At 35.6% G+C, this 14,788-nt stretch overlaps 4 protein-coding genes across 4 annotated transcripts; 2 read left to right on the forward strand and 2 right to left on the reverse strand.

The window, feature by feature from the left end:
• On the reverse strand, positions 2,466 to 4,211 carry LOC104751882 (homeobox-leucine zipper protein ATHB-6). Its single transcript, XM_010473930.2, has 3 exons — positions 3,913 to 4,211; positions 3,440 to 3,822; positions 2,466 to 3,281 (listed from the first exon to the last, which is right to left on the reverse strand). The coding sequence occupies exons 1-3, from the start codon at positions 3,977 to 3,979 to the stop codon at positions 2,796 to 2,798; spliced, it is 936 nt and encodes a 311-aa protein (XP_010472232.1). The 5' UTR covers positions 3,980 to 4,211; the 3' UTR covers positions 2,466 to 2,795.
• LOC104753937 lies at positions 7,982 to 9,271 on the forward strand. The gene is made up of 3 exons (XM_010476116.1): positions 7,982 to 8,690; positions 8,748 to 8,927; positions 9,045 to 9,271. The coding sequence occupies exons 1-3, from the start codon at positions 7,982 to 7,984 to the stop codon at positions 9,269 to 9,271; spliced, it is 1,116 nt and encodes a 371-aa protein (XP_010474418.1).
• On the forward strand, positions 10,885 to 13,246 carry LOC104751883 (monofunctional riboflavin biosynthesis protein RIBA 2, chloroplastic). Its single transcript, XM_010473931.1, has 7 exons — positions 10,885 to 11,049; positions 11,220 to 11,535; positions 11,618 to 11,839; positions 11,934 to 12,256; positions 12,359 to 12,488; positions 12,573 to 12,845; positions 12,933 to 13,246. Exons 1-7 carry the CDS (start codon positions 10,994 to 10,996, stop codon positions 13,053 to 13,055), a joined length of 1,443 nt encoding a protein of 480 aa, XP_010472233.1. The 5' UTR covers positions 10,885 to 10,993; the 3' UTR covers positions 13,056 to 13,246.
• On the reverse strand, positions 13,776 to 14,528 carry LOC104751884 (protein MIZU-KUSSEI 1-like). The gene has a single exon (XM_010473932.1). It carries the CDS (start codon positions 14,490 to 14,492, stop codon positions 13,776 to 13,778), a length of 717 nt encoding a protein of 238 aa, XP_010472234.1. The 5' UTR covers positions 14,493 to 14,528.

Genomic DNA, 14,788 nt, shown 5'->3' on the forward strand with positions numbered 1-14,788 from the left:
AATAACATAAAATTTGAATTCATTAACAATCCAAGATTCTTTTATTTTACTTGAATAACATAAAACTTTTAATGACTTTATAAAACTCTTAATCCAATAACACTAGATTTATCAAGATTTTAGATAACTTTTTACAAATCCACAACCAATAACACCAAATTTTTAAAGAGTTTTTAAATTTTTTGATTGAATAACAACATATTTTACCTAATTTTTAAAGTCATTAAAATTCTTTCTAAATCCTAAATCAATACTTCCCCCTTACTCTTTCTTTTTTCAATCGAATATTAGTTAGTTAGTTTTCAGTGAAAACCATTTTAATAAACGAAATCAAAATTTCTATTTTAAAAAATTTAATCAGAATTTAGTGAGTTTATATTATTTTTTTTGGCTCAACTACAACTTGAGTTGGTGAATAAAAGTTATAGTCTACTGAGTTTATTATTAGATACTGTAAATGTGATGTAGTGTTGTGGCCGAATTTCAATAAATAGTTTCTCCATATATGGATTTTCTATAGATTTCATGCATAATGATTTATACTCAAAAAGATTGTATTCGTTTCTATGTACTTTATCCCCTACTCCTAGACTCTATTCCCTACCGTGGAGGCGTATAGGGATTGTATGCACTGAGCTAACGATATTCACAACATAAATTTTGTCTTTCACCCAACCACAACAAATTTTTGTCGTCCATGGTAATTGGTACTATGGTAACTTAGGGATACATTGTATTCTCTTATGACGAAGACGACAAACTAACAGAAGAAATACTAAGCCAACATTGAGTTACTTAAGTTTGAACTTATATTATTAAAATAAAAAGCTTTAACAAAAAGAGTAGAAAAATGTACCGGTTAGTAAAAAGTTAATATATAGACAACACCAAAAAAATTATACTGTGTATGAGTACTGTTAATTAAAATCTAACACACTGTAGTAAGATTTGATAATCGACATGTTTTAGTTAGTATAACAGTAAAAAGATATAAAGAATCAAAGATGTGTTTAGAATTCTAATTAATTAGAAGATTCTCGTATTATATTATAATGACCTTATTAGACGTGGTCCACAGCTTTGCCGGTTTACTTTTAAGTTTTTAACATATATTTATTTTTAACAAATACACCACTGTTGGTTACACAAACCGAGACAACTCGAATTCGAATCAAATCAAATCTGAACAGCATCCCTATAATGAATAATGATAGTGTTTAAATAAAACTCCATTGTCTAAAGTCTAAACTCGACACTAGATGGCCATGATAGCCCAGTAAGTTTACTAATAACGCTATTGTGTTGCTACATATGTATAATGAGTTTAAAATCTATATATGAATGTTTGTTAATAAAAAAAACTTAACATTATAAAATGTTAAGAAGTGTACCGCCAAATAAACTATTAATTGAGGTAAAAAAAAAAAACTATTAATTACTGCTACGATAAGTAACGGTGGTATCGAATTAGATAAGAAATGACTTTGATTGATGATGTAACCGCATAATTGTTTTGCATTATACTTCTTCCGTAGGTGTTTTGCATCACACTTAAGATCATAGAAATTAGTGACCGCACCAAATTTCTATTTTTATATATTTTATTAACTTTTTAGATTTGTTTTAATATATTTTGTTATCACCATCTCTTATCATCAAATTATTTTTTTAAATCACCATCTCTTATTCTATAATCATTTGATTTCATCATATTTTTACCATTTCTAATTATATCCTCATCTTTTATTACTATGATTACTGCTATGTTTTTTTGGACGTCTTGTATCCTAGATTACCAATTACAAATTGATGGGCAATAAACATTTTTTTTTCAATAAATGTGGAGAAGAGTAGAGATGAGTTTTCAAATTTTGTTTTTTAATTTAGTTTCTCGTAGTGCCAATATTTTAGCGGAAAAAAATAGCACGAAATTCCTGTATTCTACCCCATCTTATATTGTATGTAAATAATGTTTTCCAATTTAGTTAATGGAACTTTTTTATTGTATAAGTTGTTGACAGAAAAAGACGTTTTCTGCTAATAAATATTTTCAATTCGAATATAGTAAAAAACAATAAATAAAAATTAGTTTGAAACTAAATAAATTTTGCTGGTTTGAATTTTTTTTTGTTTTCCAGTAATCTGAAAAAGTCATAAATTGATTTATACTTTAGTTTTAGTTTGAATTGCAAAAATCAATCGCACTTAAAAGCATATTCAAGTCATATTTTTTTCTACTAAAATGTTCGGACCTTGACTTCATAGTTCATATTGTCCAAAGATCAGAACATGTTAATATAAGTCTCCCTTTCAACATCAAAATTCGAACCTGCCACTTTGAGGATCATTGTCATTGAAAAATCGTCCAATACACCAAAAGAACTACATAATACACATCTAATTTTTGAGTTTAAGATTTTATTTGAGGGTTAAAAATTGTATAATTTAAGACTTAAGAGGGTCGATTGTAAATCTAAAGATTCCATGCCGAGTTGAACTCTTCTCCTTTGAAACCCTTCTCAATTCTCATGATCTGATGATGATGATGATCCTTTAATTACAAGAAGTGCACGAAAAAGCACTAATTACAAATCCACCCTAAATATTTATTCCCGCCCAGGTTTAACCCTTCCTTAATTCGTTTTCCATTTCACCCTTCAATTTTAAAAACTATTCCCATTTTGCCCTCCTCTGTTTTTTTTTCCCAATCTTCTCCCTTGCTTCCACAGAGAGAGAAAAAAAGAGAGAGCCATCTGATCCAATCCAAAATCTCTTCCGGTGGTGTTCACACAGCTTCAATTCCAGTGATCAACGGTGGAGTACCAGTGTAGAGACGGCGGTTGTTCATCGGAGAAGAACTCGCAAGCTTCTTCACCACTCAGAAAGTCACCATGATCCTCTGTCTGCTCCATTTTCACAAACTGGAAGAAATTACCAGCGGGAGCCGTCACCGGCGCCGCCACCGTGACGTTAGAGCTGCTCTCCTCGTTCAGAAGAGCGCTTGAGTCGCTGCTGTCTGAAGATCCAGCTGCTGCGAACGAAGAAGCCGCCGCCTTTAGTGGAAGAAGGTCAAGTAGATCCGTGAAACTTCGGTAATTGAGACCATCGGAATGTTCTAGAAACTGCGGAGGAGACGACGGCGGTTCTGTGATCTTCTCCGGTAACGAAACTTCTTCCTCCTTGACGGAAATATCACTCTCTGTTGTCGCCGCCGCCGCGTTGTTCTCCTCTTCTTCTTCTTCTTCTTCTCCTCCGTTAAGCTTAGTTTTCAGTTTACTAATCTGCATAAAACAAAAACAAAAGTTTCAGTTTTTTTTCCTCTAAATCTCAAGATTTGCAAAAAAGTTTCAATTTCTTTAACTTTGGGATCAACAAAAGTGCCAATTATAACAAAAAGTTTCAATCTTTAACCAAAAAAAAAAGTTTGGATTTTTTATACCTCTTGGAGGAGTGATTCATTGTCACGGCGGAGAGAATCAAAGTTAAGGCGGAGAGAATCGTATTGGGATTTAAGAACACCGTAATCTTTCTCAAGCTGTTTTGTCTTCCAGCGAGCACGACGGTTCTGAAACCAAACAGCAACTTGACGAGGTTGAAGACCAAGTTCTTGAGCTAACTTAACTTTTCTCTCAGGCTCAAGCTTATTCTCCAACTCAAAATTCTTCTCCAAGGCTTTTACTTGGTTAATGCTTAACCTTCTCTTCTTCTCCGACATCCCCACGTGTCCTCTTTCCTCAACTATAGCTTCTTCTTCTTCCTCGTAACCTTCGAGAAGCATCGACTGAAACTCTCTCCCACCGTATCTTCTCGGACTCTGCTCATCTGCAGTTTTGATAAAAGAAAGTCATAATTAGTAAAATTTTTTAATGGAGAGATTTGTAATCAAAGATGGGAGTGGTAGAAATGAACAACCTGTGGAAGTGGTAGGACATAAAGAGATGAGACCACCCACTGAATCTGAGCTACTTAGTCTCTTCATCCTCAACTTTTTTTAAAAAAATTCTCAATTTTGAATGCCTCAAAATGTTTTAGTACTTGGTGATCTTAACCCTTTCTCATCAAACTCACAAGAAAAGAGAAAACTTTGAAATGCACAGAGATTATTTATTATTAAGACAATGGGGGGGGGGGGAGATTCTTCTATTTACAGAGGAGAGAGAGAGATTGGGGGTAGTGCGTTTTCCATATGAACAAAGCTTTGTTTCACACTTTCTCTCAGTTTAAATAAACTCAAAGCTTGGGTTAGAATGTAACCATGGTTAAGTAGATATTGTTGGGTGTTTTTTCTTTTGGTATATGAAAATATTATTTTGTTTATAAAAAAATAATATTGATGCAATTTGAGGGGGTCCACCGTCTATACCCAGTTACCTCCAGGTTTCTTCCGGTATCACTGGAACTCGTATGTGAGAAGTGAGATAAAAAAGATAGACAAGGCTCCGCGGCTTACTCTAATCAGCTCGGCTCAAGCTCTGCGTAGTAAGAGCTTCTCCATTGCTGAGTTACTCTCAATGTTTCTCTCTAAATTGGGCTCCAAATGTAAATAAATAATCCATATTTTGGTCTAACAGGCTGAGAATCGATTCTTGGGGAAGCACTTTAAGCAATTCATGAGAAACAATATGTGGCGTTTTGCGATTGGATGATAGATAAATATAAAAACAATTTTTTTCACCATTTTTTCCTTCTTTCTTCCTTTTTTTCCCCGAGATTCTCTCTCTCGACCTACACGGCGACTCGAGGGCGATGTAAATCCTAAACCGAAAAATCAGTGGATTCACCTTCAATCCTTTGATTTTTCCGGCTAAAAATGGTGGGTTTTTGGTTGATGAAGGCGACGGCCACTCCGATCGGCTTAACCCAGAAGATTTCGCTTCTCACGACACGACGACCTACCTCCTTCTGCGACAACGACGGCGGCGGTTTCCTCACGAGGTCCACTGGGAGACGAATCAGACAGAGAAGGTTTGTCGTCTCATCTCTTACTTATTGCATGTTGTTAACCTTTTAGTTTCGTTTAAATTCGATTTGTTTGTGTTAGGATTTGTCGTTTCAATTGGTTTTGAGATTTGTTCTGATGGCTGTAAAGTGAACCGTCTGTTTAGTAGTATAGGATGAACCGTCTGTTGTTCTATTAGATTACTTTTTAGATACTTAATAATTTACTTGGTTGTTTTTGTATTGCTTTGTTGTTTTGATGCAGATCGTCGTCACAGTCCAGTCACTGGAGTAGCTTCATTGCGGTGGTGTGTGACATTCTTCTACGGTATGATTTGTATAACTTGTTGTTGTAGATTCTATGATGATGGATGATGCTATGGTGTGTGACATTCTTCTACGGTATCGCTGACATTCTTTTCTAATGTCTACTATGGTATTTGCTACTAATTGTGATGCACAAGGCTGGCCATGTAGTTTATTTCAGGTACTTCCTCCTCTTTCCCTTTTGTATATGTCTGCTATTTTAAGTTTTGGACTCTGCCACATCAGAGACTTTTCAAACATGATTTGGGAGTTTCAAAGTGAAAACACATTGATAAATTTAAATGTCAGTCTCTCTCTTTTATGCAGATCGTTGATATTTTCTCGTGTATCATCTGTTTAGAGGTAAGGTTACATCTTCTACATGTCAGTCTCTATATGTGATTTGTTCTCATCTATTGTAGGTGATTAATATTCACTCTTTTGTCATGGTTTGTGCGAGGTTTACATCAAGTGGACAATGGGTTTTAATGGTGAAGAGTGGTGTGCATCAACTTGACACAAGAAGAGGGATTCTCTTACTTGAAAAGGTATGCTCCTTTTATGTCACTGTTTTTTTGTTCTTAGGCTTGGATATGTGTGTTTGGTGAACCGTGTGTTGTTGTGTTTTTTTGAACAATTGTTTGTAAATTTTCATAACCCGTTTCTTGTCTTTTTTTTTTTTTTTTTTTTTTTTTTTTTTTTTTTTTTTTTTTTTTTTTTTTTTTTTTTNCGATTTTGTTTGTTTTTAATTAAAAGAAATTGATATTTGATTTGAATCTTACTAAAAATAAAAATAATTTATTGGTTTAATCCCAAAATGATTGAAATTGAAATTAGTATTGACTTTAAACACAACTTTTGGAAAACTTTTGAACCTAAAGATTTTCTGAAAAAGTGTTGCAGTGGTCTATTCAAAGAGATATACTGAAAAGTATATTTTCTTTGTACTAACCACTCATTAACTTTAAACAAACCTTCACCTCAATATAAACTCTCAATTTTTAACCCATTACCTAAACCATTAACCTTTTTTCTAAAACAAAATCAATGGATTCTACAAACCCTTTTGGTTTTCAAGCGCCTAATTCCATGGATCTTTTGAATTCTCAAAAAAACTTCAACGCTTCTGATAATTCCGCACAAACCTCTCAGTCTATTCAGTTCAACACCCCATTCTCATCTCAGCCTGTCCAATTTAGCTCTCCATTCTCTTCTCAGCCTATTCACATTAGCCCTGCTTTCTCATCTCAACCTGTTAATCTTAGAACCCAATCAGAAGACGATGACTGTTTTGAGGTTACGGTAGATGACAATGAAGAAGAGGGAGGTAGAGGAACTCGCAAGAGGTGGAGTGTACAAGAGGATACCAATCTCATAAGTGTCTGGTTAAACACAAGCAAAGATCCAGTTGTAAGTAACAAGCAGCGACTAAATAGTCGCAGCCTACTACAAAGCAAATGGTGGAGCATCCGACTCAAACGGTCGAGGGGCTAGTCAATGTAAGGCTAGGTGGAACAAGATAAACCATTAAGTAAACAAGTTTGTTGGATGTTACACACAAGCGAGTAGTAGAAGGAAGAGTGGAGAATCAGAAGACGATGTGATCAATGCGGCGCATGAGATTTACAAGAATGACATTAAGAAGCCATTTATTCTAGAGCATTGCTGGAGGGAACTGAAGCATGATCAGAAATGGATCACGAAGGAATGTACTTACAAGAGGACGAAGCTTGCTTCAGACGGAGCATACTCATCGACTTCGACCAATGATGGAGCTGAGGCGAGGCCTCCGGGAGTTAAGGCATCTAAGAAAAAAGGGAAGAAACCGACAGTGAGTGAAGTAGAGGATGGGTCTGCAAACAATTTAGATAGGATCATAGCAATGAAGGATCAAGAACAAGCGACTAAGGAGAGACACGCCAAAATGAGATTGCTAGACAGCCTGATTAACAAGGGTGAACAACTAACACCCGCTGAAGCTATACTTAGGGACAAACTCGTTGACCAAATGTTGACAAACATCTAGGTTTCATTTCTCTTCACTTGTTGTGTTTAAATCTTGTTGTGTTTTGTTTAATTTGTGTTCTCAATGTTCGAATAGTTTTGTGCTTAACTGTTGTAACCTTTTCCTTTCGTTTCAGGTTTCTGGAGAGGCATGAAGCTGTCTCGTTGTCACGTGAAGGGAAACAAGTAGCTAGTTATGGCTTCTAGTGTTCAACCCGTGAATGTTCTTTTGTTTTTAGTGTACGGCAGTATGGTGTTGTTGCTTGTTTATTGGTCTGTAGGGTTTGCTCTCACGGGTTTGGTATTGACTTTTTATGAGGATACTGACGGACTGTCCAACCCGTGAATGGGTTCTGCTTTGGTCGACTTCATGTATTTCAACCCGTGAATGGGTTTTGTTGTTTGTTTGTCCATGTGTCTTCTTTGTGTAATCTATATATTGAAGATTACTAGTACTTCATTTCTCTACTCATTCGACTCTTCTTCTTTCATTTATGTTCTCTTCATTGCTTCTTCTTTAATATTCAATTCGAAAAGAAAAAAAAAACCTATACAACCAAAACCAAAGTCTCCTAAACCTTTCAACCAAAACCAAAGTATCCTAAATCCTGTCAACCAAAACCAAAATTTCCTAAACCCTTACAACAAAAAAAAAATTACATACCCTTTCAACAAAAACCAATTCCATTACAAAATAAACCAAGCCACACAACAAACCCCAAAGTGTCAAAAAATGGATAGTTGGAGTTCTGATGAGGAAGTTGAGAAAATGGTAGAAGAGGAGGTTAATAATGTAGTGGAGGAGATTCAGTACCACTACACTCACCCGGAAGTACCACCAGCTCCAATAGTCCGAAGAGTGCACATTAATAGAAACCGCGAAGAAGGCCACATTCAGTTGTGGAATGATTATATTAGTGATAATCCGACGTACACTCATGCTATGTTCCGCCGTCGCTTTAGAATGAATAAACCATTGTTCATACGTATTGTAAATACTATTGAGAATGGAGTCCCATACTTCACACAAAAACGAGATGCTACAGGAAGACTCGGTCTTTCTGCACTTCAAAAATGTACGGCAGCTATCCGTATGATGGCAATCGGATGTTCGGCAGATGCGGTGGATGAATATTTACGACTGGCTGAAATAACCGCCCACAAATGCCTTGAAAAATTTGTAGACGGAGTTATAAATCTTTTTGGAGACGAGTATCTCAGAAGACCTACATCGGAAGACCTCCAACGATTACTGAATATTGGAGAACATCGCGGTTTCCCCGGAATGGTAGGGAGCATAGATTATATGCATTGGGAGTGGAAGAATTGTCCAACTGCATGGAAAGGACAATATTCACGTGGGTCTGGAAAACCGACAATCGTACTAGAACCTGTGGCATCTCAAGATTTATGGATTTGGCACGCATTTTTCGGACCACCAGGTACGTTAAATGATATCAATGTTTTGGACCGCTCACCGGTGTTTGATGATATCCTAGAGGGCCGAGCTCCGAGAGTTACATACATTGTCAATGGACGGCAATACAAAATGGCTTACTACCTCACTGACGGTATCTATCCCAAATGGGCAACTTTCATCCAATCCATTACACTTCCACGTGGCCGAAAAGCAAAACTTTTTGCTCAATATCAAGAAGCATGTCGGAAAGATGTAGAGCGTGCATTTGGAGTCTTGCAAGCTCGATTTGCAATCGTGAAGAATCCCGCACTTTTTTGGGATAAAAGAAAAATAGGGAAAATAATGAGAGCATGTATCATATTGCATAACATGATAGTCGAAGACGAACGACATGACTACAATTTCTACTATCCATCAGAGTTCTATCACGGGGAAGGAAGCGGAACTTCTCATGTCGATTTAGCGTATTCTACAGATATGGCAACAAATCTAAATAACATGATGGGCAATCGAAATGACGTTCAAGATACAAAAATGCATGATCGTTTGAAAAAAGACTTGATTGAGCATATCTGGCAAAAATTTGGTGCAATCCAACAATAAATCTTGTTCGGAATTTTGTAAAATATGTTTAATATTTTTAAATTTCTATCTTATGTTTAATATTCTGAATTTTGTAAAATATTTTTAATATTCCGAATTCTGTAAAATTTTATTGTTTTCTGTTTAATGTAATATAATTAATAGAAATATTTTTTTATACATGATAGATTAGTAAAATTTTATAATTAATTAACAAAAATTTAAAAAATATATTATTTTAATAAAGAGTAACTTTTATATGATTACTTTAATGAAGGGATGATCTTGGTTAAGTTATATATTTTAATGATTTTGATTATTTTAATTATTTTAATATTAATTATATAATTAATTAATCCTTGAGTAACCCTCTCAAGTTGCTGGAGTAATGATGGTCTAAGGAATCTTATACGACGCCGTAGAAGTCTCGCTTCATGTTTTAAAAATCAGAATTCTTTTGTTAATTAACTGCTAAAACCAAGAATGATTTATGGGATAGAGAAGAGATATAGGACAAGAATTTACAAACTCTGTTTTTGTCATAGTATTAGCATGAAAAACTAATCAATACCCTTTTTCTTAAAAGCTGTGCCTGTGGTAATTGGATTATTATGCTTATTTTAATTTTCTCTTAAGCACTTTAAAAAATTATAATTAAGGTATGGGGTGATGACTTTCGTGGCAATGCAAAATGAGACAAAAAGAGCTGTTGGCCCTCGGTGACAGCAACAAGAGTGAGTTTTTTTATCTTTTTTATATATCCGGAAAGTTTTTGGGTTAAGTTTCTATATCCGTTATTACTTATTACTATAACTCATTGATGATATAATTAGTTTGGTTGATTGTCAAAAAAAAAAAAATTAGTTTGGTTTTCCTTATAAAATGTAAATTATATTCTTATAGGTTAACCATCGTCTTAATTACAAACGAGACAAATTCTTTTTAGACGATGCAACTAACATCATAAAAAAAAAAAAAAAAAAAAAAAANAAGATGATGAAAATGCAACAAAATCTACAAGCATCATAATCGATTATAATTGATATTACAATATATAGAAACAGACTATGAAAATCTTCGTAACAGTTTACAATATAATGTGTTAGCAAATCTCACTTACTGTATACAACTATTTTACTAATATTTTATCAACATTATTAGTATGTTTAATCAAAAAGTTTACGACCTTTTTTCTTGTTCGTTTGTATAAATAAATTGAACAAATTAAACGCAAAAGATCATTCAGTTTTCTATTTTGATAAAAATGCTTCTTTATAGTACTATATAACTAGGTAGATAAATAAACAAAATTGAAAACAAAACAAATGACTTCAGTTTTCTATCTTATAAAAAACTCGAGAGTTGGAAAGTAGGATTTATAGATTTGGTGAAGAAATAAGAAAAATCATTATCCAATCAAAAAAATGTTTGTACAATAGAAACGTAAAAATAAACAACAAACGAGTCAAGAGGCAAACCTTATTATGTTTAGCCACCGACACATGATGATCTCAATGGGGATTTTATGTTTCCACCTAATACGACATCGTATTCAATTCCTAAAACGACGTCGTCTCCCCTCGTGCTTATCCACAAATGGAAAAAATATCTACACAGTGTTTCGCCACGTCATCAAAAATAAAAGATCAACGGCAACAGAATAAAAAAAAAACAGTGATTCTACTCTACGACTACGCCGGTGGTGGGTTCCGTTGGCTCTCTTCCGAAGCTCGTCGTCTCTCCATGAAAATGGCGTCGCTAACTCTCCGCTGCGACGCGACGCATCTCTTTCCTTTACGGTAATCAAATCAGAATCTGAAATTTAAGTTTAGCTATGGTTTCGAATTTTAGCGATAAGTTGAATCGTTCTTTCTTAGAGGTTTTGGATTTCAATTGGAACACTATCGAATTGGAATTAGGTTTAGGCATTGATGATTATGTTGTTCTCCATGATTTTTGTTTTTTTCAGTGATGTTGTTGTTAAGGGAACAAAACTATCTAGAACGAGCTGGGTGTGTTCTAGGGTTGTATCAAAGAGGTTCAATGTTAGAATGAGAGTGGTATCTGAGGAAGGAGATGCATTCTCTACCTCTAAGATTAATGGATCATCATCAATGGGGATTGAGTTGCAGCCGGATTTGGTTTCTTTTGGAACATTAGCTGCTGAAATGATTCCCACGACAATGGATTCTTCTGATGTTGATGATGAAGAGTTTGATCTTGATCGACCTACTGATGGATTTGCGTCTATTTCTCAAGCTATTGAGGATGTTCGACAGGGCAAGGTTTGTGATAGATATATAGTAGTCATAGTGTTGGCTTTTGAAGGAGAGGGATCTTATGTGAAAGCTTTGTTTGTTTTTGCAGATGGTAGTTGTTGTAGATGATGAGGATAGAGAAAACGAAGGAGATTTGATAATGGCGGCATCGTTGGTAACACCTGAAGCTATGGCTTTTGTGGTTAAGCATGGGACTGGAATCGTGTGTGTGAGCATGAAAGGCGAAGACTTGGAGAGGTTAGAGCTTCCTTTGATGGTGACGCGAAAGGATAACGAGGAAAAACTCCGCACGGCCTTCACGGTTTCAGTGGTGAGTTAACACTTTAGTATCTTTTAGTGTTGGAAAAAACTACAGGACTTCTTAGTGTTGGTATGAAAAATGAATGTTGGAAAATCTTTGTTAGGACGCCAAACAAGGAACATCCACTGGTGTCTCAGCTCGTGATAGGGCACAAACAATATTGGCCCTTGCATCAAAAGATTCAAAACCTCAAGATTTCAATCGTCCTGGTCATATCTTTCCTTTGAGATACAGAGAAGGCGGTGTTCTCAAAAGAGCAGGGCATACAGAAGCCTCTGTTGACTTGACTGTGTTGGCCGGTTTAGAACCAGCATCTGTTTTATGTGAGATTGTAGATGATGATGGTTCAATGGCTAGATTACCAAGACTCCGCCGATTTGCTCAAGATAACAACTTGAAAATAATCTCAATCGCCGACTTAATCAGGTACTAACACTTTGGAAATAAGTCTCATCATCTAACTCAGCTCTCATTTACTGAAATATTCAGCTTTACACTTGATTTTCAATTGCAAACTTTATCTCGCAGATACCGAAGGAAAAGAGAGAGACTGGTAGAGTTTACTGCAGTTGCGCCTATACCGACAATGTGGGGACCCTTCAAAGCACATTGCTTCAAGTCATTGCTTGATGGAGTTGAGCACATTGCAATGGTCAAAGTAAAAAAATATAAACCGTATCTTAATTTCCTTGATCATTCTTTTCTTATATAAGGTATAACCCAAGTTTTGAGATGAAATCAGGGAGAAATAGGAGATGGGAAGGATATTCTCGTGAGAGTACATGCGGAGTGTATCACGGATGATATTTTCGGAAATAGCTCTGGTGGAAAACAGTTAGCTATTGCAATGAGACTGATTGAAGAAACTGGGAGAGGTGTTTTTGTCTACTTACGTGGTCCGGAAAGTAAAGGCATTGACCTAAGCCACAAGCCTCGTACGTACAACAGCAATTCAGATCAAGCCGAGGGTGTTTCATTCCCCGTTGCTTCACGGGAATACGGCATTGGAGCACAAGTAACAACAAAGAACATTGAATCTTTTTGATATTTACTGTTTCTATTTTAAAATAAGCAAAAGATTGATCAAAGATTGGTGATGCAGATACTGAGGGATCTTGGAGTTAGAGAGATGAAGGTGATGACTAATAACCCAGCACATTACGTTGGTCTTAAAGGCTATGGTTTATCAATTTCTGGCAAGGTTCCACTCATTAGTCCGACCTAGTCCCTGAGTGTTTTTTTGAGTTGGTGAAAAATATGACCGTTGTTTGATCTCTCGTTAAGGTACGACTTGTGTTTGAATTTGTGAGTGACTTTAGTTTGTTGTTAGTTGTGTTTTTGGTGCCTAAACCATGTGCTTTTGTTTTCTTCACCTCCATAATTGTCATTAGAATAATTTTAAATGGTATTTTCTAATTGACTTGAGAATTATTTTTTAAGTAATCAAGTGATAAATTAACATATACTGTCACTTACATTTGGGTTTTATAATAAATATTATAGTCACGAAATAAATAATTGTTAGGGAATATTTATTTTGAAAGTCACACTTTTTGTTTTATCCTTTTTTTGTGTTCAACTGCACTTTTCATTCTATCCTAATATCCTATGAAGTACATTAAGAACATTTCCATATATCTATCTATCTTTGCGGAGTTATTTCTCATTTTTTTTGTATTTGGATAAGCAATTTTATAAAAAATACCATTATTTATGTAACACAGAAATTATGGTAACAAGATAAACAATTGAAAAACTCGAATCAGTGAACTGTCGAAATGGTATGTAAAGATTACATACAAAAGCCAGAGCTAAAGCCAAAAAAGCTTTGAGCACGACTCAAAAAACAAGTTCTTTACTCTCGAACAAAGGAAAAAAAAGAGGGGAAAGAAACTTAAAAAAAAAACAGAACTCTTATGTACGATCATCTTCACCGGTAATTGAATCAAACCGATGATGGGACGAAAAAGATACTGAGTTCTTGTCCGATATTCCCAGCTGGATCAATCAAATGGAAAGCTTCAGATTCTTTCGAACCACTAACTCGTCTAAAGCTAGCTCTCAAATACATCAATTCATCATCAAACCGACCAAGTTCTTTCCCAGTCACAACTCCGGCTCCAACCACCACCTTACTCAGAGCATCCAACGCCGCCAAGTCATCCTTCGACGGACAGCGTTTTCTTGCATACCCTACTCTTTTTCCGTTACAGTACATATTCCAAAATGGAGAGTCTTCTTCGTTGTTATGTTCTAACACTATACGCAACGCTCCTCCTCTCATTTCTCGAGCTAAAACCGTGGTTGGAACGGCTAGCTCGAGAAGAAGATCGAGGCTTGTCGATTTTCTTGGTGTTTGGATACAGAAGTTGATTTTTCCTTTACGGTATCCAAAGATTGTTCCTGTGACTGTGGAAGAAGACAGGGAAGAGGAGGAACGAAAAGAGGACGTGCGTGACTTGATGTCGTTGTAGAGTTTTTTGCCTCTCAAGCTAGGGTTGTCTTGTTCAAGTTCTTGGACTAAGGTGCAGTTGCAAGTTGGGATGAGAAGCTGAATGAATGAGCGGAGGAGACGCCATGACTGAACTTGTTTCTGGCAGTCTACGGTGGTAACCACCGTCGATTGGAACTCTAGTGGAGCTCTGACTTTGGCCGTTGACATTGTAAATGCTTTTGATGAAGCAAAAAAAAAAGAAGAACCAAGATGATGAAGAAGAAGAAGAAGAAGAAGCTTGAGGATTTGGTGTTGAAGTGTTAAAGGGTTTAAATAGGGAGACGGAGAAGGGGTTTACGTACGAGTACCTTTATTTAGTATATTACTTAAAAAAATCGATTTTGGTATTATGTTTGGGTAATGAGAGGCAATTTATGAGCTCTGATTTGTAAAGTATGATTCGTGTTGGGTTTTTGTCACTCACCCTAAAAGATTCTTTCGGAATAGGTGGAACTACTATTTAG

Source organism: Camelina sativa, chromosome 16 (assembly GCF_000633955.1).
Source record: "Camelina sativa cultivar DH55 chromosome 16, Cs, whole genome shotgun sequence".
Classification (NCBI taxonomy): Eukaryota; Viridiplantae; Streptophyta; class Magnoliopsida; order Brassicales; family Brassicaceae; genus Camelina; species Camelina sativa.

Coding starts and splice junctions, on each gene's coding strand:
- LOC104751884 (XM_010473932.1), bottom strand. CDS start 14,492: ATGTCAACGGCCAAAGTCAGAGCTCCACTAGAGTTCCAATCGACGGTG.
- LOC104751883 (XM_010473931.1), top strand. CDS start 10,994: ATGAAAATGGCGTCGCTAACTCTCCGCTGCGACGCGACGCATCTCTTT. Junction 12,489..12,572: donor AGCACATTGCAATGGTCAAA/GTAAAAAAATAT, acceptor AGATGAAATCAG/GGAGAAATAGGAGATGGGAA. Junction 12,846..12,932: donor AATACGGCATTGGAGCACAA/GTAACAACAAAG, acceptor TTGGTGATGCAG/ATACTGAGGGATCTTGGAGT.
- LOC104751882 (XM_010473930.2), bottom strand. CDS start 3,979: ATGAAGAGACTAAGTAGCTCAGATTCAGTGGGTGGTCTCATCTCTTTA. Junction 3,823..3,912: donor ATGTCCTACCACTTCCACAG/GTTGTTCATTTC, acceptor TCAAAACTGCAG/ATGAGCAGAGTCCGAGAAGA. Junction 3,282..3,439: donor ATGAATCACTCCTCCAAGAG/GTATAAAAAATC, acceptor TGTTTTATGCAG/ATTAGTAAACTGAAAACTAA.
- LOC104753937 (XM_010476116.1), top strand. CDS start 7,982: ATGGATAGTTGGAGTTCTGATGAGGAAGTTGAGAAAATGGTAGAAGAG. Junction 8,691..8,747: donor CGCATTTTTCGGACCACCAG/GTACGTTAAATG, acceptor ATGATATCCTAG/AGGGCCGAGCTCCGAGAGTT. Junction 8,928..9,044: donor ATGTCGGAAAGATGTAGAGC/GTGCATTTGGAG, acceptor ATAACATGATAG/TCGAAGACGAACGACATGAC.